This window comes from Idiotropiscis lumnitzeri, chromosome 3, assembly GCF_059441095.1.
Source record: "Idiotropiscis lumnitzeri isolate Australia: NSW breed Sydney's pygmy pipehorse chromosome 3, RoL_Ilum_1.0, whole genome shotgun sequence".
Classification (NCBI taxonomy): domain Eukaryota; kingdom Metazoa; phylum Chordata; class Actinopteri; order Syngnathiformes; family Syngnathidae; genus Idiotropiscis; species Idiotropiscis lumnitzeri.
In genome coordinates this window covers 7,862,533-7,884,603 of record NC_142393.1, presented here as the reverse complement: position 1 = coordinate 7,884,603, position 22,071 = coordinate 7,862,533, and the positions used below count along the sequence as shown (strand labels likewise).

General features: G+C 40.0%; 1 protein-coding gene across 3 annotated transcripts in view; it reads left to right on the top strand.

The window, feature by feature from the left end:
• The window catches only part of LOC148339720 (metabotropic glutamate receptor 4-like), a 139,136-nt gene that overhangs the window by 86,440 nt on the left and 30,625 nt on the right, over window positions 1-22,071 (top strand). For all 3 annotated transcript variants that reach the window (XM_088289522.1, XM_088289524.1, XM_088289523.1), the window contains exons 3-5: window positions 7,574-7,790; window positions 19,698-19,833; window positions 21,590-21,744. In XM_088289522.1, the coding sequence (XP_088145648.1) occupies window positions 7,574-7,790; window positions 19,698-19,833; window positions 21,590-21,744 (508 nt within the window). The remainder of the gene's footprint in view (window positions 1-7,573; window positions 7,791-19,697; window positions 19,834-21,589; window positions 21,745-22,071) is intronic.

The following is a 22,071-nucleotide window of genomic DNA, read 5'->3' as shown; positions in this document are numbered from 1 at the left end:
AGATTCGTGCAGGCACATAGAACATATTATTGCAAAGAATTTTTGAGGGTATGTAGTTGAATACTCACTTTACCTTTGTGTTTCGTCGGCACAATTTGCATGTTGAACTCCAGTGATAATTCAATTTGTAATGAGATAATTAATCACAGTTGTCATTGCCTAAATTAATGCTTGTTACCGTTTAACAAGCACAAATAGCAGTACTGCTTGAAGTGCCAAGGCCCATCAAACATTTAATCATGCTCCAACATCTTATGAAAGCAATCTGGAGCCAATTTATGAAAGAAATCTTGCAATGAAAAAGGAGATCGAACCTTAAAAATAGAGGAAATAAATCATTATATAGTAGCCTGCCTGTTCTCCTCCTTCAGAAAGAGGAAAAAAGATATATTCAAACCTTCGCAATGCAAGAATGGCTCCTGGCTACTGATTTGCACCAGACTGGTACATACAGTATGCGTGCGTGCATGCGTGTGCAGGGGTGTGTGTGCGCGTGTGTGTGTGTCCATGTACAACGGAATAAATGAGGAGCGACAAAAACAGTTGTGTTTACTGGTCTGGGCCTCATATCACGCAGAGGGCTTTCACAGCTGAAAAACTTTTAATTCAGTTCTTGGGAACGGAAGTAGGAAAGGCATGCGAATGTTTGCTTGCTGAAGGAGAAAATCAGTGAACCTCATACACACATATATATATATATGTATATATATATATGTATATATATATATTTGTATATATATATATATATATTTATATATATATATATATATATATATATATATATATGAGGTGACCCCATTCTGATATTGGTTAAAAGGGAAGTTGAATCTGTTTAGCTAATGAGTCAGCAGTTCTGATAGTCATATTGAAATTAAACAGAGCATGGGGAGAATTATTTTTGCTTGAGGAATTCCGCTACAGATGTAATTAGAAGACCAGACCCTGCCAACCTACTTTATTCATTTCTAACATGTGCCTTGTGCTTAAAGTCTAATAATCTGAATTCATTATGACTCTCTTGTACCCGCCCAAAGAGCTGTGGTAATTTCTCGTTTCAGGCTCTTTAGAATGCATTACCATTATTGGTCAGAGTTTTTAAGTTTGAAGCTCATTTTGAAAAGTCCTCTATTTAAATGTTTATGAAAATGGAAATTCAATTATTTTAGTTTCTCTCCTTGAACTTTGCTACTGTCATATATTGGGTGCCTTGGCGCGTCCAAGGCTGTCTCAGGAAATTACTGAGATGTGGTTGGAACCATGCTGTGCTTTTTCATTTCAGGTTTTTTCACAGCAGCAACAATCACACAATTTTCCCATTCTGTCACGAATCAAGGACAGGCTGAGCTTATCATGTTATGCCGGTGACATTTTTTTCTCACTGGACACAACCAATAGCCCAGTTTCGTAGGATACAGATCTCTCTAGCATGACGGAACACACCTGATTAAAAGCCACAATACCTAAAGTAAGCCATAAAAACTGATTTGAACGTTAGGCCACTTGAGACTAATAGCCAGAGGCCTCAACGTTATTAAATTGGGTATTATCTATATTATAAACACTTCTAGACGCTTTTGTTCCAGAAGCAGCGACAAATAAAGCTATAGTTACAAAGCATACCGGAGCCTTTCTCAGACATTTGTTGTCACATGAGGCAAATTCACAGTTGAGCTCGGTCTCTGGTCGTACTGTAGAGATGACTGTATTTATTGCACTTCATCCCTTTGTTCAAATTAAATGTATTTTAAGATATTTATTTCCCTTTGCAATTGCTTCTACGCACCGCTTCCATGTTTTTCCGTCTGGGATGGATGGATAGACCGTTCCGTCCCTGAGACAGAATGCCCAGCTCTGATTTTCTTGGTGTTTCTCAGAAAGTATGGTCCAGGAGTGTGACACGGGAGCCCAAAACTGAACTTTTTTCAAATCCAGGGAGAAAATAAATCTTCTTTAAATCGAACCTTCCTGCAGTGTGCTGTGAACAAATAAAGACAGTTCACTCAGCCCTTTATTTGCAAGTGATTGTTGAATGTCGTGGTATTTCAATGTTTCCTTTTGGAGTGCTTGGTACCTGAGCACCAAGCCCTAAGCTCTGAAGTAAAAAAAAAAATAAATAAAATAATTGTTTTTTTTCATAATCAGTTAATATTAGGTAATAATACAAATTTGCATAAAGCAGTGTATGGGAACTCACGTAAGTGCATTCTGTGTCAGAACGTGTTTGTAAAACCAAAATCTGACTTTTATCGCAAGTGAGGGAAAATGCTCCAATGGGGCGATTGTCTGTATGCGTGTCGTGTACCCTACCGGCTTTAGCCATTAAATGATTAAGCGACCACCCGTCCCTCACATCCCACTGCTACTTAATAAAACCATACAATGAGATTGACTAATTAGTTACTCTGACATGGCTGGGGTACAGATTTGATGACCCCGTGTGTTTTTTTTTTGTCATGGCCATGGGGAGAGACAAGAGCTGCATTAAATGAGATATCAGTATTTACATTTTTTTTTTCTAATCCCCTGTTACTATTGTCACGCCTGAAGTTGACATTTATCTAGTTGAGTTGTTGACTTTTTGGCCACATGTTGTTGCAGACGTTCAATAAATGTAAAAGTGACATCAGATGTGGGTGATTTGAAAATACCGATGGGTCTGATTGAGATAATAAATCCTAAATCGGTCTTTTAAACCTACAGTCTAAATCCAGTTTATGAGACGACATTCAGAATCATAAAATTTTTATGTTGTTGTCACGGAAGACAAATTGCTTATAAGATGCCATTGCTCAGAGTTGACGAATTACAATTTAATTACACAAGGTTGTTCTCCATTGACCAGTTCCGATCAGAAAAAAAAAATAAAGTTTGCTCATTGAAAAGGCGTAACTCTGTAGTGACCCCTTTTCGTGCTAGCGATGCACTCACTAATATAAAGTCAATTTGCACAGTTGAAGCAAAGTCTAGGGCACACAAGCACAGACAGAAATTACTTTCTTTATTAGAAGGATTTTCAAGCGCTTAATCTGCCACTGTTGGCATCGGCATCCGTGCTACGCTGGAAAGCCTGACAGGCGTAGCAAAAGTAACGCCTTAGATAAGCCGTAGCCCAACTCCACCTGAAACTCACGTCTGTCAGTATTACAGAAACAATAGGGAATATATTTGTGGTTTTGACCAAACCCACCAATTTTTGAGGAGTATTCATATAGATATATTTAATCCATACGACCAAGAAGCTTCTGAGAAAGACGCTGGTTATCACCCACAATGATTTTTAATACCATTATATCTTAGTATTGTTACCCGTGTTGTATGTTGCAGGCGAGAAGCTCATTGCACAGTCTGAATCCTGAAAAACATAATGTTATCACATTTGCCACTGTTATATATTAACATTGCTTTTGCACTGCAAAATTTGACAGAGTGGTGAACTTTTACCGTTTTTATCTCTAAATGGGTTATTTTTCACAGTATTGTTAGGTGCGAGAAGTCGAGAATATTCTGTAATGCAAGCTCATTAACACCTTCCAAACACCTTTGAACAACACTTAAATGCAGTCTACTGGATGCTGCCTGATCACATCAAAGGGTGCTAAGAAAAAAAACAAAAAACACTTGCATGTTGTTTGGATTTGGGCACACAGAAGGTGACGGTAAGGTGCATTTTGGCCTACTGGTGGCATTGTGCGCTTTCATCGATCCGTTTTCAGTACGGCTTATCAACAGGCATTGGACAAATGAAGCTTCAGGAATCATTTGTGAACTTGCATTACACTAAGAGCACCAGTGTTTCATGAAGCTTCTTTTCACGCCAAAATTAGCAGGAAGTTTTGGTTTCTTCTCCCTTTTATCCCTGGCACAAAAAGACGACTCGCTTTTCTGGCTGTGTGCAGCCTCCTGTCGGCTCAGATCTGTCATTTCCGCATTCTCATGCCAGATTTACACTCTGGGTGGAGTAACAATAAAATGTGGGCGCTCCCTGTCAAATAAGGTCTTGCCTGCATGCTTTACACATTCTCTCATGGACTTGAGCACTTTTCCTGTAACACACGCCAGAGTGTATTAGATGCAGAACCCTGTGAAGGTGAAAGATCATATTGAATGTTTTGACTCCGTTAAATGCCTGGCGTGACTCGTACTGACCGTTATGGGACACGTGCGTGACCCATCGGCCATAATGTGGCTGTACCACAATGCCCCGACCGCTGAACATCGATGTTTGGAATACGTCATCATAAGTTGTAAGCGACTTCTAGGAAACTATTAAATACAGAGTTATAACATAAGATACTGCATTTACTGAGCTGATCAACGGGGTGTTGTGTCGATTATTCTAGCATTTTAGTCGCGATAATAATTAACGAAAAATATCGGGCTGTTTTTTTTTTTTACCACCGTGAGGCGCTTTTTATTTCCATATGTGCTACGGGCGGTTTTGAATTTATTTTTCTTGAAAGCACAGGGCTCATCAAAATGGTGCAATTGTGAGTTGGATATTTAATCAATTTGTTAATTGCATTAAAATGAGTTGCCCAGTTTGTGGCGCAAGGAAAGTTCACCCCCTCTTTTCTTTTTTTTTTTTTTTTTTAATGATGGACCTCCTAACATGCCTTCATTCACAAGAACAGTATCGAATTACATTTAGAGGATTTCCTGTAATACGTTACACGGAGCAGTATGCACTTCCCACAGGTGACGACACATCCTCTATGCCAGGCGTGGGAAAACTACGGCCCGGGGGCCACATGCGGCCCGTTGAGCGTTATAATCCGGCCCGCCGAATTTGAAAAAAATTAAATGAATAAACCTTGTTAATGTTTTATTTTATAATGGTGTGTCAAAGACATATTTTTGTCATGCCCAACGCGGATCATGACAGTAATGCTTTTGTTCACTTTCATTAAAAATTAAATGTATTTTTTTTCTCTGAGGTGAGGTTACCAAAACACTCCTTCCATCTTCTCCTGGTCCGGCCCCTCTGTCAAATTTTAGAACCCATTGTGGCCCACCATTCAAAAAGTTTGCCCACTCCTGCTCTGTGCAATGTATTTTCATATTTAAAGTGTGCTATAGATTTCAAATATCTTAAACACTCCAGCTGCCGAAGACTCATGTCTCTTCGGTGCCATGTAAACTAACTAGCCGAGGCCCTAATGACTAATGTTGAGGCAGAGTGCATTAATGACGATGGTGTCTTTCAATACATTTGTGACTGAAATGATTTCCAGTTGCAGACCACCTTTTAGCTATCCAGTCATTGCATTGTAGACCGTGTCCCCGTTCCCAAGGTTCTCCCGTCTAAGTCCCAAGTTCCAGTGTGAAGCTCGTAGGTGTGAGAAGTCCTACAGACACAAGTCAAAGGGCCGGCAGCAGCTTGCAGACTAAACAGCACACATACTCAACCTGACACGGCTTGCCTCTCAGAGCATCCCAGAGGAGCATAAGCTTTCACTTCAAGACACATAGTGTTTGCACACCAGATTCTCCTTCAAAACAAGACACGGGAATGTTGTTTAGAGGAAGTGTGATGGCCGGGGACAACATCGGCATCGGATCAGAAGTCCCTTCACTGCCTTTTTCTGCTATTCAGATGCAAATCAAGTTAATAAAGCTGCGTCTAGTTTGCAGTTTTTGTTCCAACATCGTTTTCATTATTTTAACACCTGGCCTGAATACAACATCGCAATATTACGATACAACGTAATGCAATGACTCGTCATCATGTGGGGTGAAAGGGATTACTCAGTTGTCATAAAACTTGGATGGGAAATGAGTAAAACATTTCGAGATGAATGCTTCCGCTTGACTTTGTTGTGAACAGGATGAGTCACTTGAGCGACATTGTTCAAATTTGTATAACTCAAGGATGAACTGATGTGATGTGAGCAGTCGAAAGCTACATTCGCACACATTTAGGATTTAGAGAAGCAATGACGTGAGGTTTTACTGTCAAATGCAGACACAATTCCTTCCATTGCTGCAGTCGCTGACGTTAAACTTGTTCAGCATGAGCTTCTGACCTGAGACTGTCAGGGGTCACCCCAGAGGATCACATGCATGATTCATTTGGCTGTTTTTATGCTATATTTATGTCCTTCCTGACACAATTCGCCCATTTCTATCCGGGCTTGGGACTGGCAGCGGCTGGATATAGGAGCATTGACCGGGAAGGTGAAATAAGCGGAACAGCATTCTCATAGAAAATGGCCTCCCCCTCTCATCCTAGCACGGATGAAGCGGAAAAAAAAAAATAAATAAATAAAAAAAAAAACAACTTTGTGCTCATGTTGCAGTAATTTGTGATGTTGCAGAAATCGACAACGTGACAAAATACGGTCAGCTAAGAAATCAATCACAAAGTCGAGTTGACATTCATGTTGTCTGCATCGAGATTTGCATATTTAAGTGAAGCTATATTGAAATGTTCAACTTTAAAAACGTCATAAAAGGAAAATGACAGAAGCTGAAAGAGCCATAACTAATAACGTGATTAAATAAATGAAAAGTGTTCTCGTAAAGGCAGGAGGGGAACAACCTCGATGGTTTAAAAACAAAAACAACTACACCTTTTAAACATTTAAAAGAACTTGCATGATGTATTTTTTTCCCATGTTGTTATTTTATATCAATATTTCAAAAATTCATCTGAATTTGGAAAATTAGCGTTTTGAATTTTGTTTCCGCCCCCTACTCACTTTGCTCGGTTGAATTTAATTGATTCTTGAGTAGCATATCATCTTACGTGTGTCCCGCTTTTTAACACCAAATAAATCATGTATTGACACAAGTGTGAATTCACAAACGTATCACGTTTCACCTTCCAACAGCCGCCACTGAACAGTCCTCACGTGTGTATGTGTGTGTGGGGGTGGGTGTGTGGGGGGGGGGGGGGGGCGTGTGTGTGTGTTATTTTTACACATTGACCAATCTAAAGTGTTGAAATGGCTTTCTCTCTCCGGCGATACGTTACTCACCAAACTTGCTGTTGATTCGCTTCCCCCCCTCCTCAACAGGCCTCCCCCTCCCATCCCAGCACGGAAAAAAAAAAACAAACAAACAAAAAACTTTGTTGCAGTTATTTGAATTTGCGCATTTGTATTTTTAGATTTTATTTTTTATTTTATTTTTATCCAAAACGTTCCAGCTGTAATTTACGAACGAGAATGCCAATACAGCACATTCACTCACTGAATCGTCCGTGAACGTGAAATTACTTCATTGACGCCAATAGTGTGACTGTATGTGAAGTAAAATCCCTCAACCATCAGATGCTTGCTGCTTATTGGTCGTTGGCGATGCTTGACAAAATGCGCGTTCCTAAGCCCAAACGAACTGAGAATAGAACGAATCACTTGAGGAAGAAAATATTCTTTCTTGAATGACACAGCACTATTTTCATGGCAAACGTCATGGTTTAATCGATATGAGGGTGCCGTCATATGCAAGCCATAAATAATGTAATTCTACGCATGAGAAAAATACACAAGAGCTTTTGTACGATCATCGTCCAGCATGAGGAACTGACAAAAAGAAATAATTGCTCTTCATTGTCATTATTTTGCCCTGACAGATCCCCCAAGTGAGCTACGCCTCCACAGCTCCAGAGCTGAGTGACAACACACGTTACGACTTCTTCTCTCGGGTGGTACCGCCTGACACCTATCAGGCTCAGGCCATGGTGGACATCGTCAAAGCCATGAGCTGGAACTACGTCTCCACTGTGGCCTCCGAGGGAAACTACGGTGAAAGCGGTGTGGATGCGTTCATTCAAAAGTCTCGAGAAGACGGTCAGTCTCTTTTCATACAACAAATATTCCATCCACGTAGCTCAGATGGCATCACTGTGTACAATTCCATCCATCCCATTTTCTATATCACGCTATTTCGTCCTTGACTGCACTATGGAGTTCAATATCTACAGTAAATTGATACTTGAGATAAAACTGAGCAATGAATAATGGAATTATAAGATGGCATGACATTGTCCAAGATTAAAGATTTGTTTCAGTTTAAAGTCATTTTTTGGGCAATAACGGGATAATGTATAACAGGATCGGGCAAATGAGAAAAAAAAATATGCACAGGAGAAGTTATCGATTATAATTTAGCAGCCGATGTGCTAAAAAAAATTTAGTCCAAATATATTGGAAACTCCAAAATAAAATCCACTAAACTGATGCTAGTTCAATACAAATAGTTTTCAAAATTGGGAATATATCAGCTGTTTTCCTACAATCATTAAAACAAAAAAAAAAGCCATAAGGTTGCAACCCCTCACGTCTTTAAGCTCTAAGTCAGGCATGAGTACTCACGGTTGACGAACAACATCCACGTTCCACCTGTTCCATCTCCAGTTCTAATTACAGTCATTCTTTCCAAGGGATTTGACTCTTTGAAGTCGTGTCACACTCAGCATGCCAGGAAGATCAGATGCAACACGTCTGCTGCATCCTGAAAGCTTTCGTATGAGCATTACCAACCTTTGTGTACTGCTTTATAAATATATCAGTGGCACTTGGTGTTATCGATGTACTGAACATACTGCCGGTTACAACCAAACGGACTAATAATGTCAAGCTCGATGGTTACTGATGGAAAAGTGGAGCACTAACAATATTATACAAGCACAAAGATTGCACGCGCCCGCGTGAATGTGGTTAACACCATGACAGTCAATGTCCCGTTGGAGGTTGTGAACATTATTTAATGTTTCTGGGAACTGAACTTGTATCTCTTCTTACATAAGATATTCTTATCTATTATACATCGTTGGACAAGCTTAACAGGAGTTATTTATAAATTGCAAGCCTTCTGTAGACAGTAGAGGAAGAATACATTACATTGCATTGAAATGTGTGCTTCCAATCAAGAAACCACCACTGACCGCTTGGATGCTATCTATCTATCTATCTATCTATACTGATATCAATAAGTATCATTATTGATATCAATAAGTATCATTATTGATATCAATAAGTATCATTATTGATATCAATTATTATCATTATTGATATCAATAAGTATCATTATAGATATCAATAATAAAATATTAGTGCTGTGAAGCTGTGAAATTAATTAATCATCAAAAATCAAAAATTGGAATTAATTGCGATCAATCACATTTTTTTCTACTACAGTTTTTTTGGGAAGCTTTTAACTCATTCACTACCAACTGAGTAAAAAAAAAGACGTATTTAGCCGTCAATGGTATTGAATGAGTTAACAGGTATTTACTTGAATAATATGTCTCATTGTAATTAATGTAAAATCACAAAATATGAAGTGTATATAGATGGCCTATTTGTAATTTGTCCGCAGCCTTGACCTGTTTCTGTCACATCAATTGCTTGAGAGGAAAACCATGGCAACTACAGAAGTGTTGGCCAGCACGATTTAGCATGATTATTGCTGCGAACATTACTAGTTGGAATCATGTGTACAAACATTATATCTCCTCTGGCAATGTTTATATTGTGACGTTGGTTCATATAAATGACCCAAAAATAGGAACATTGTTATGAAGAGAGGAATTCTGCTGAAAATAGTCTGTCTTTAAGACTAGGAACCCTTTTCAAAAGGCAAGATTTTCATTTAGACACTTCTCATTGCAATGTTAGTGGAATCCTCCTGTGTGATGAAGCTGCATTGTCATTACGCAAGATGAGATGAAACACTTCACTATTTGATGCCCGACTGCTGTCATCTTGCCTGGTTCTGTATGCACAAGTTCATGTTCCTCAGTGGATCCTTCTCCGTCTGAGCTTCTCTTTGAAAGGCCTTCGTACCTCCTGTGTCCTCAGAGAGCACTGAGACGTGTGCAGTAATTGCAACTGACTTGTCACTTCACTGTCACTTCGTGAAAAGTGCGACACTTTGAGCATTGTGTACACTTTTCATTGTCCCCTCAAGATAAACTCGTTGGAGTAAAAGGCGATGTTTTGCTTTTGTTTGTTTTCCCAGATGTGATTTTGTCATCTAAGGATGATGCAGACAGATAATTCTTAACATAATATATTGTTTTGTCATCTTAAATGTCAGTTGAGGTTAAGGAGGAGGTCAAAAAGAGTGCACTCCGTCTCACAACTCAGGGAGAAAATGCCAAAAGGAAACATCTGAAAATGTCTCATCCTACACCTTGTCTAAAAGGGGGATTTTCTGTATTCGTTTTGTTTGGGTTCAACAAGTACAGCTGCTTTTATAGGTCTTTGAGGGCTAGAGACATTTATAGACCTTACCTGCTGCACCGTACTTCACTTGTTTTCAAGCCTAGTCGGGTCTATTCATTTCATTAAAGATACCTGAAAGGGAATATAGGGTAAGCATCAGTTCAGTTTGGGTTCATTATTGAGAGTTTATCCATTTATTTTCTTCATAAGTTTAGTTATTTATTTAATTATTGAGAGAGTGCGAGAGAGCGCGAGAGCAAGCGAGAGAGCAAGAGCGAGCGCGAGCGTGAGCGAGAGTGCAAGAGTGAGAGAGAGAGAGAGAAACACACATTTGAGTCTACAAAGGCAGTAAGACACATCGCAACGTTAGCCATATTAACAATTGACCAAAAATGAATTTAGTTTACAATAATTCCCATTTATTCATGGAATTACCCTGCGTCGAGTGCGGCTCATCTGTCCTCTATAGGAAAGATCCTGTGGCTTGCTCGAGGCGCAATTCAAGGTGAACACTTTAAAAAAAAAATAATAAAAAATGTTATTTAGATCTTTCACAGGGAAGAAGGACATTAGGGAGCCACAGTGCACATTATCAAGAGCAGGGTTAAACAAAAACAAAGTACTTCAAAAAGACACTAGTCAATTATTCTCTTGTAGTAAATTAGGTCTCGTAAGTAATTATCATAAGTGATGTAAACACAAATTTATTATTGCATTTCAAAAGGAATTTTCAATGTGTGAATAGAAGACACGTTTTAAATTTTAACTATCTTCTGCACGCCTCGAACCTAAAAAATATTTTCCCTCATTGACTGCCTCATCATTTAAGAAGGATGCTGACACAAATCTGCCTGTTTGAATAATTCAAACCACAATTCAAAATCAAGAAATTCTGCGAGGCGAACATGAGCTGTAACCATGACAACCGCAGTGAATCCTGTATAGTTTGCATATGCACAAAGCATCCCGACATGCAGCTCTCAAACTCTTTCCCAACATTGCTGTTTGTCGTGTCTGTTGCTTGACGGAATACAGAAAAGTGCCGTGTTCTCAGGGACGCAAAAACGAAACTTAAAAGCACATTGTCGACTTCCATTTCCCACTTCTCATATCTGTAATTTATAGTATGGAAGCGACTGCCATTGACACATCACAGCTGTGAGTGACTTTTGACGAGCATTCTCAACGAGCGAGCAGCCGTTGAAAGGGAAGCTGGTGTTGTTTTCATTTTTTTTTTTTTTTTTTTTTTTTTGCACTGTGCCGAAAAATCTTTGAAAGTTTGCAAACAAATATGCTCACTGGCACAACCGTGGGTCCAATTTTACACCGAGGTTTTCAGAAATTACTGCCTTTTGATTGAGAACGTCATCAAGATATTGGCTTCAAAATGTTTATGATTGTTTTTGTTTGCAGTGGTGCGAAAACAGCCCAGCATCATGCTGAATAGCGTTTCTGAAGTTGGTGCCCCTCTCACATAACAGCCGCTCTGATTCTGTGGTTACAAACAAAATGTAACAGACATGCTGAGCCGGCGTCTGCAGCTTTATACCCGGCTATAAATAAAATCAAACCGGTTGAGACTTATTCAGAGATCGGGAGCAACACACAAGACACCTGCTTTCTACCAAATGTATCCAAAAGGAAATGTTCATCCTCAGGTCAACATTCACACAAATACTCATCTCCAAGTTGAGCTAAGACATCTAGTGGAAAACAGGATATGTATTTATTTATTTATTTATTTTGCAGACAAATCTTTCGTGCAAGCGTCTGGGAATCGAAGTAATCTTCTATTTGGCGTCACACTTGTCTATAAAGTAGCTTCATGATAGTTTGGTCTCAAGAAGAAGAACATTTTATTTATCAATTCATCAAACTGACTTTACTTTCCGTGTGATAGGTGGAATTTTTTTTCTTTTGGTATTTTCTTAAATGGGTGCAGTTGCAAATGGGCGTTTGCGCAGCGATTGGGAGTGAAACAGCCGACTTGATCTCTGGCCAATTGAAGAGGTTCGCGACATAGTCTTGAAATTCAGCACAGGAGAGAGGCACGGAATACATGACGGGAGCGTAACGGACTCACTAGAGTCCGGGCAGGAGGATTATGCTCAAAAGGAACTGCAAGAAAAGCTAGTGGATGATTCTGTGAAGTGGGAGGGCCCAATCGTGCGGCTGTGTGTGACACCCCCTCACGCACACACACATTAGTTGTGCCACGTTCAGGGGTGTGTTTTTAAAAACATATTCAAGATGATAATAATTAATTCAATGACTTGATTTCAACAATAATTCATGAGATTTAATTCACGTCATATTTATGAATGAAAACAAAAGACGTCCACCACATAGCGGAGCGCACAATCTGTCTGCCTGCGCCAAAATGGTGTGACACCACCTGCGCCACAACTTAGACCTACTGTCAGCTGGTCTAAAGTGTAGTCTACTTCCTGTCACCAAATTGTCAAGGTGTGCTGGAGGCATGTAATAGAAAAGTCGCTTGTGTGGTAAATTATTGCGACTTCTATTGACCACCTTAGTAACTAAGGTAGTGAAGTCAGTGTGGACATGTTGTTCTAACGAGAAGATGAGAACACAGCAAGGACAACCGAAGGCACTGATTTTTTTTTTAAACAGATCTACAGTCTTGCTTCGTGGGTCGGAACAGCATCCTCTAGCAGTCTGGCCCACTGGGAATTCTCCCAGTGTTATAGATTAGCCACTCCGGACCTGAATGTTGGCATCTTATATCCACAACACACGTGTGCAAGATGAGTGCAGGATGTATGACGTGCTCAACAACATCCTTTATTATCGCTGGCCATTACAAGTTTCAGGAATGTACTGTAGGGGAGAAGCAGAGAGCATCGACTTTCACTCATGAGCCTCCAGCATGCTGACGTTGGCGCGGACTTGCTGACGGATGAAAGTGGTTGCCATTTGGCTAAAGAAAACAGCAATGCCAACACATGTTTTCAGTTGATCCATCAACTTTGAGGCCAGAGTGCAACTAGCGCTGAGGTTTACAGTACCTTCTTGCGTTATTAGCGGTGTCATTAATATACTATAAACTTGGTCTCGAAGATTACCGTATTTTCGCACCCAAAAGACGTGCCGTGTCAAAGGGCGCAACACCTGTTGAGGGCGCTATTTCTGTCTTTGGAACATATACTGGACGCACCGTCTTGTACGATAGCACAGCTGCTGTTAGCATAGCATGAACTTGGCAGAGCTGCCCACACTGACACAGCCGATAGCAGCCTACTATGCCCCAATAACATAAGCAATCACCCCAGCAGACGCCAAGTCTCTATTGACAATAGCTGACATTGACAATGGCTCAGGCCAATATTAGGTGCATTGGCAATAGCCTACAAAGCAACGTCCGGGGAGGGACTTGGCTGCTTACCACACTCCTTAGAGTCACGGTTTAAAAAAACAATAAAAAACTCATCATACAAGCAAACAATGAAACATAGAAATAAGATTAACACAAACATGTATCTCTCATGCCATCAATATACCCCAAAAAAATGAAAATAACACAAAAGCCACTCAGCCTTAGCTAATTCAAGCAATGCATTCTGGGAGCAGAGACCCACAATCCCATAGCTGTTTAGAGAGATTTGCATGGCTGTTTAAAGAGATGTGCTGTTATGCTTTGGACTTTTTGTCTGTTGTCTAAACCTGGGACGTTTCTTGCTTGCAATAACATAAATGATAAGACAGACTAAAACATTGTGGACAGCTGCCCTTTGTCCAGCTTTTTCCAACACCATCACCCAAACATTATAGTCAGATAGTGTATTTGTCACGGTCGATTGTAAGCATGAACAACTCACTCTTTGCCCAGCAGGGTGTGCTAACATGCACTTCCAACAGCTCGTTGATGACAAGGGCTGATGGACGTGAGTGGTACTTTGTCCATTTAATGGACGCATCGACTGACAGGGCGCTTTGTTTGTTAAGGGGAATTTTTGTGACTTTAAAGTGCGCCTTATGACTGCGAAAATACGGTAACTCATTTAATGCCAGAATTTTTCACGAGAGGAAACGCCTCAATTCCCGCGTTTTTCTGGATTTTGACTGATTTTGCGAGGCCAATAGAATACTGTGTTCTAATGCTATAAAAACACGGAGTTATGACGCAAAAAAAAAAAAAAAAAAAAAGGCTAAGACGTATAAATCCGTCTTTGGGAGGCAGGGACTACATTTTTGAAAATATATATGTATGTCTTATGGATTGAATGAGTTAAGAACATGTTGTTTGTAATTCTCAATTTTAGAATTTTAATGGTCTACATTATGTAAATTTTGTGATGTATAAATATGAAGAGGGTGGTTATTTATTAAACATCTGGCTTGATAGCCCACTATTGCTCTACTCGCATGCATTTTGGTCACCAAGACTATGCGCTGCACTATTTCATCCACAGGTAGCAGCACATATTTTATGAATTTTGTTAAGTATTGTTTTAATTCAGGGACAATGCTGGCTCTGGCAAAACCAACACCCAAAAAGGCTTAACACTGGACCAGCAATTTAGCAATTAATCAAATTAAACATCAGCCCATGAATATTATAGTACTCGTCCGATGCTTTGCTCGAGGTTGAAATGTTTTGGAAAAAAAAAACAATGTACATAGCATTACAATGTAATAAATGCTTCATGAAATAATTTTATTTCACACAAAGCTTCCAGTCTAGTAATATTTTAATTGAGAAAATAATTTCAATAATGGAGATGAGTTTTTTTTAAAAATATTTTATTAGTAAAGAATGTTGAGAGGCACTTTCATTCCTTATAAAGCTATAATGCCATGCAATATGGTGCAATAATAATGTTTATCTATATGATGAATATTTATAAATGAAATTAACAAGTATAAGTCATTAGCATAGTAGCATGATAAACACATTTTATTCAGCATTTAAAGTAATTTAATATTGCATTTAGCTTTCGCTCTGTCTGGTTACAACGTGCCTTTCTTATTAATAGATTTGTTAAAAAAAAAAAAATCACCTATACAAAACAAATTATGTTCAGGCTGATGCCATTAAATGGTCTTGACGGTTTAGACAAGTATCCTGTTAGCATTATTTTTATTGCGGTAGTTTGTGTCACTACTCTGCAACATGCTAAGAGGCATTTCTAATACCTTCTCAGCAACAGGTCAGTGTCTGTCTATAAATTCCAACCAGTATTCATAAGAAAGACATTTCCGGCTTTGCAACCTTCCGTAAATATAATAGGGTTTGGCAATGCTATTGATTGCTCAAGGAAAAATCGTTTTCTTGTCATGCACGTAATGTAAAATGATAGGATGAATACTTTGACTTGGGATGATTTTGAGCCTTTTGAGAACAGGGTCACTTTTCCTCATTTTCAAGTTCTTGTGGTTCTTCTGGTGATTTTGTGAAATTCATTTTTAATGGCCCTCTTAGGTTGCATTTTGATGTTAGGGGATTTCACCTGAAGTGGTAATTTTCTTGCCAAACTTCAACTGCATCAATCCACTTCCCCACTGAGCAAGTGAGAACATCCCAGCATGTGCCGAGTGGGGAAACATCTTTACGCTTTTTGTGATAGTTGATCAAATCAGAAGGATGTATTATTTACCAGTGTTGTGCTATCTGCTTCACCATCTTTTTGTTCACTTTTGATTTGAGTTTTATTTTATTTTGTTTTTGTTTGTTTCTTTCTTTTTTATCATGCTGCCCTCATGGAATGTGGAAATTCGTCACATTGGATTACTGATCAGGAGCCAGGCATGCACTGGAGTCTGCACAGTGCTGTGAAGAGTCTTGATCAAAGCTGATGGGAATTCACGGCTCTGTGCAGCTCAAACACGCTCTGTAATTATTAACTGTTTCCTGCTAAATGATTGAAAAGAAACAGTCAAGTTTTTTTTCTATTCTCAATGCATTGTAAAGATGGATTTCTTACGCACCTCGACAAGTTCGACCGTTAAGTCTGATTATTTTTATGGGACTTTATTGTTACCCAGTTATCAATTTAACCTACTGTATTTTTACGGCCAAAAGACGCGCTGTGTCAAAGGGCGCAGGACCAGTTGAGGGTACTATTTCTGTGTTTAATACTTGGACTGGGCTTGCCGCACTACGAGGCGCATGTTAGCGTGCTAGCTCGCGCGTGCTAGCTCGCGCATGCTAGCTCGCGCATGCTAGCTCGCGCATGCTAGCTCGCGCATGCTAGCTCGCGCATGCTAGCTCGCGCATGCTAGCTCGCGCATGCCAGCTCTGATGCGAATAAGTGATTGCTGCCAGTAGCGGCTCCTCAAACCGATGAGAGAGGTACTTGGAAAGGTAGTCAGATTATCTATATGTCCGCTTCCATTCAATTCCTTACCCGTTATGTTCTAAATGTGATATTTTCAAGGCAGCTGTTCTCCCACAGATGTCAAACAAAAAGTAATATTTACAGTCTAATCTGGCAAATGATGGAAGACATGAGAGAAGAGGCTCGCCGTCTCCTCTGCAGGGGGGGCTATTTTTAGAACGGGTTTTAGGTGGCGCTCAGCCGTTAGCAGGAATGAGCGTTGGGAGAGAAATATACTCCTCATTAAGTTTTCAACAGTGGCTGCTGCACTATTGTAGGGGATGCTTCAATTTGTCAGTTTTATTGTGTGTTTCATGACATTAGTTTGGCATGGTCATGCAATAAATGAACAAGTATTTGTGAAGAGCTGGACTGAAATTGGTCACATCTACGTTACTCTCAGGATACACACCATGCACTGTTAACTTGAGATTTGAATGCTGACAGCCAACCACAACTGAATATACATGTTGTCTTATTGGGTCAGCAGCAAGCTTCTTCTCCTCTAATCAGATTGGGTGGGCCAACTCTCTCACCCTGGAGTCTGACACAATGTGCTCATTTACACAGCAGGAAAGGTTACGTTTCCACCCACTTATTTGTTGGTTTCTTTGTAAGCAAGGGTCCCCTCCAAAGAAATACTGAACAAAATAATGTCCGTCGACAGCCGATTGCGAAGCAGAGTTACTTATGAGTGACTTCAAAGAAAACAAGTCAAAATAAGCATTTTTACTTTGCAAAATAATGTCAAATCAATTGACTCGGGAGATAAAGCTTGTGATCCATTTGTTTAGAACAGAGGGAGCAACTTACAAAATAACCAAGTCCAGTGATCTATTATATATTTACCGTATTTTCAGGACTATAAGGTCCACCTCAACCGCATCAACTCTTTAAAATAAAGAAACAAATAAATAAATAACAATATATAAGCCGCACCAGACTATAAGCCGCAGTTTTCTATGTTGGGAAAAAATGTGTTTTTGTACTGTGAATGCACATAAAGATACATAAACAGTGCCTTTTAACACAGAAACAACTTTGCTAATTAAAACAGAGCAGAAAAAAAAAAAAAAATCAAGATTTATTTAGCGTATTTTCCGAACTGCAGAGCGTCCCTCCCGGTGAAAGAAAAATCCACAGAAAAGCCGCACCGTTGTATTCGCTGCATGGTTCAAAATCTAGGAGAAATATCATTTTAATTCTTCATAGGTACAGTATATGTTGATGTACCTTGCATAACTGTTTGAAACCATATTGCAAAATACAACTAGTGCACATTTTCTGTCTGACTTGCGCTGAATGGAATGAGTCACGGATAGAGTCTGGACCGGAGCGAGCCATGCACGCACGTCCCAATGAACATTTTGTTGGACGGCTATTTGGACTTATTGTTGGCTCGTGCTGCGGCTGCCGGTTGTGGTAGTGGACGGCTCCTCCATCCTTGGATATCCACAATCAATTCTCCTTTTTACAACCCAATGTAGCAGACACTATTACTTTACTTTAATGTTAAACCATTTTACGCCTAATCACATTATTTTTTTACTGGCTTTTAATTCTACTCCTTGTTTTGCCTCAAAGAGCCTTAAATTTGACCTTTCCGGATCATTCTGACCGTCTGTCATTCAACTGTCAGAGAGAAGTTGCAGCGCCGTGAGCTGTAGCCGCTAGCGTGAAGGTCACTTTCAGCTTTGAATCGGCAGGTGCTGTCACACCTCGCTTCGTATGTCACACAAAGTGACAGGAATCATGGAGCAACTTATTATTTGGCCTGCAACCTGCCAGGATTTGAGAGGTAACAGGTTTCTCATAATGCCGTTGTAAGCACTAAGGGGTTGTTAAATTTGGTTTTACAATGGCAACCGCTTGTTACTCTGCAATCACTCTCTGGAAATGTTATTGCACATTTCACTGAAGCGCAGATGAGCCTCCAGAGCTTTTCTTTGCGAGACAAACATATTTGTAAATTATTAATTGCGTTGCAATATTTTTTCAGGCTAATGTTATTACGTCTGAAATGTTTAATTAGACGGCCATGATGCAGTTTTGTGAGCGACGGCGAGAAAACATGAGTGTATGACGTCCGTTTAGTGCTCCTTGAAATTGTTGGATTTAATTGTGAAACAAATTTGAGTATGCATGCGTTTGATTGTAAAGACTGTTGGGTCCTACGCCGATTCTTAAACATGTATCGTGCGACTGAGAATAAGTGAAATCATCACAAGCTCAGCAACGGCCTTCAACACCACGGATTACTTTTTTCACCGATCAATACGAGGACGGATGCATTGACAAACAAAAGACTTGTGTTGGCAATGACTCAAATTGCTCTGCTCACCAAATAACGAACGGAATTACAACAACAGTCATTGTGCCCCAACTCCCAGAGGCTGCCCTCTTATCCCGTGGTCCTCCCTCTATTCTCTCCCGAGGTGGCTGGCGGCTGCCAGTGATGTGAGGAGAGAAGAAAAGGAAGGGATGAGTGCTTTGCTTCCACACAGCAGATGTTGAGGGAATGGGGGACTGAAGTACCGGTGAGGCAAAGGTATAGAATTCAATGATTGATAGAGTCTGAGAGAGCAGAGAACCGCTGCTAAATTTCCCATGAGCCTCTAAGGGTAGTGTAAGTGTAATGATAGAAAGAGTTGGACGGATAACATGTGCTTCAGTTTCACCAAGGCTTCACCTATCCGTGGCCATGGAGAGACTAGAAATAGCACAAATGTATAATCTGGACTTTTCTTCTGTTCTGCCAGACTTGTGTGTTTGGTGTGAACTAATTAAGGTCTTAATCTTGTATTGATTGTTCATTGGTTTCATTCAGGGTCAATAAAGGAACATTCATTATCATGCATGAAGTCACTTAGGGGTTGTGACAAGGTGCTAGCTGGACTCAAGTAGTGCATTGGGAATTGAAAAGACTCATTGGTGACCAGTTCAATGTAACCTTTTGATTGTTGTTCAATAGCGGATCTTATCAAAGAGGACAAGGATTCTCTCAGAGGGGAATTACTGAAGCTAAAGCATTTGTCTCGAGAATGATTCATTGACTAAACAGGACAATACTTTGGAATTATCCCAGTATATTGAGAGATCGAATGAAGTTTGTTTTTTCCCGGATGCCAAAAAAGTGTAGACTATTGTTCATATTCTAACGTCGACTTTTCTTGCTTGTCCCCCTTTTTAGGTGGCCTTTGCATTTCGCAGTCTGTGAAAATTCCACGTGAACCAAAAGCCGGGGAGTTTGACAAGATCATTCGCAGGCTGAGTGAGAACCCAAACGCGAGGGTGGTCATTATATTTGCCAATGAGGATGATATTAGGTAAGTTCAATGAAATCTTATTGTCTGAATAAACCGTCTTATAAGTTTATAGACATTCTTCCGTTTTTGGGCTTGCATTTTCCATAGTGTAGTTTGGCTGTTACAGTAGCCTATTAAAAAAGTTCAGACAATTTCATGGACAAGCAAATCTAGTTGCAATAAAAACGGAAAACTATTTTTTTCCCCCCAAACTAAAAAACATGTTTGTCTTGAGTACAATCGTAGGAGCAGAATGAATTACTGCAACGTTAGATTCCATTCATTGAAAAACTAAAGCCACCCTTGTGAAGACTAAAATGTATCCATTGTAATTAATGATCTGTTCTTAAGATAGAATAATAAGTTGTCATCACACACAGCACTGTTGTGGCTTTGTAAGCGAAGCTGTCCCCAGGCAAGCACTTAATAGGCGAGAGTATTTCTTGAGGCCACTGAATTAGGGCGGTCCCTTGGTGATGACAGGGCCAGAAGTCCCGGTGCTCACTGACTTAATCCCATCCAGATAACGGCTCCATGCGTGGATATATAGTAATTACCTAAAGCCTGTGGGATCTCGACTGCACGCTCCTGCTGCATCCTTGAACCCTGCGCAGTCCTAATAATTTAGCAAAGTGCTCTGAATATTTTGCCCTTTTAATGAAGTGCTAAAATGTGACATTGGAGATGAATTGATTTTAGAAAAGAAGAATTACAGGCTTTGTTCAGTGGGCTTGTTGTGCAACATTAGGGTTAGAGTTAGGGGTAGGGTTCGTGGTAGGGTTAGGGTTTTGGGTTAGGGGTGGGGATAGGGTTATTGTTTGAGGTTAGGGTTCGGGTTTAGGTCAGGAGGTCTATAAAAACACCAATAGTGTAAGATTCGAACCAGGGTTGCCTGCACACCAAGTAGTGTTATTAACCATTCGACCATTACAGCTGACTAACACAACGGGGTTTGTTGTTGGGGTTTATGTTTAAGGGGAGTGTTAAGTCAGGGTTTTTGTTAGGGTTAGCGTTAAGCTTTGGGTTAGGGGTAAGGTTACGGTTTATTCAGATTGCCTGTCAATTGTGTTATTTCAACATTGGGATGCATTTTCTATGACTGAAATGTGCATACCGATGAACAAGCACATTATCCTTCAATCCTCACCATTTTGTATACAGAGCACGTAACACTTGAGGAAATTAGACTTTCGCACCCCCCCCCTATTATTCCTTATCAAATACACAACCTTGTGGTCATAAAATGTGATAAGAGCACCTCACAACTGCTCCCTATTTTTTCCCCCAAGGATATAGTGGCCTTGTATGGAACTTTGAAGCCTGATAATATTTGGTCTGACAACAAGTTCCGAGTAAAAAGGATGCATCTACAGCACAATAAGATGCTTGTGTCTGTTGTTATTGTATTGTCGGAGAATTGAGGGTCAGTAAAGCCACACAGGCCAGATGGCGTTTTAAAATGTTGATACGTTGCTACATTCCAGCTTTCAACTGTGCCTGTGCAGCCAGCGCCTTATATTTACTTCCATTGGCAGCAAGCCTGGACAAATGTGGCATGGGGGTGATTGTGCAACAACCAGAATGTACTATAAGGATTTTTTCAGCCTTTGGTGGCCACTCAGTTTTGCTGCCTTTGTATGCAAATACATCCAGACTCGATAGATATTTGAGTCATGGAATTACTTGCATAGTACCTTTGCTGCCTCTTTGGGGTGAATGTGAATAACAACCTCATGTGATGAATGCGTATTATTTAAGATTATTTCCTGTCTTCTAGGCGGCTCCTCCTAGCGGCGAAGAAGGCCAATCAAACCGGCCATTTTATCTGGGTAGGTTCGGACAGCTGGGGGTCCAAAATCTCCCCGATTCTGAACCAGGAAGAGATGGCTGAAGGTGCCGTAACCATCCTGCCAAAACGGCAATCCATCAAAGGTGCTATGTAATTAGGACTCAACGTTAAACTCAAAACATTACATTCGTTACAATACATGGAGGGAAATATAAAACATGTTAAAAAAGTCAAAACCTTGAAGTGGATGTACAGTGCATCTGGTCAACGGAGCGTTCCATTTTTCCACGTTATGTCCAGCCGTAATCTAAAAATGATTAAACTCCATTTTTCTCCTCAGAATTTTACACACACCCTGTAGCCAAACCTAAAATCAAACAAATCACACGCACCGTACATATGTATTCACCGCTCAAAGATGAGCTCAGGTGCATCCTGTCTCCAGATATCATCCTTGAGAGTCCACCTAA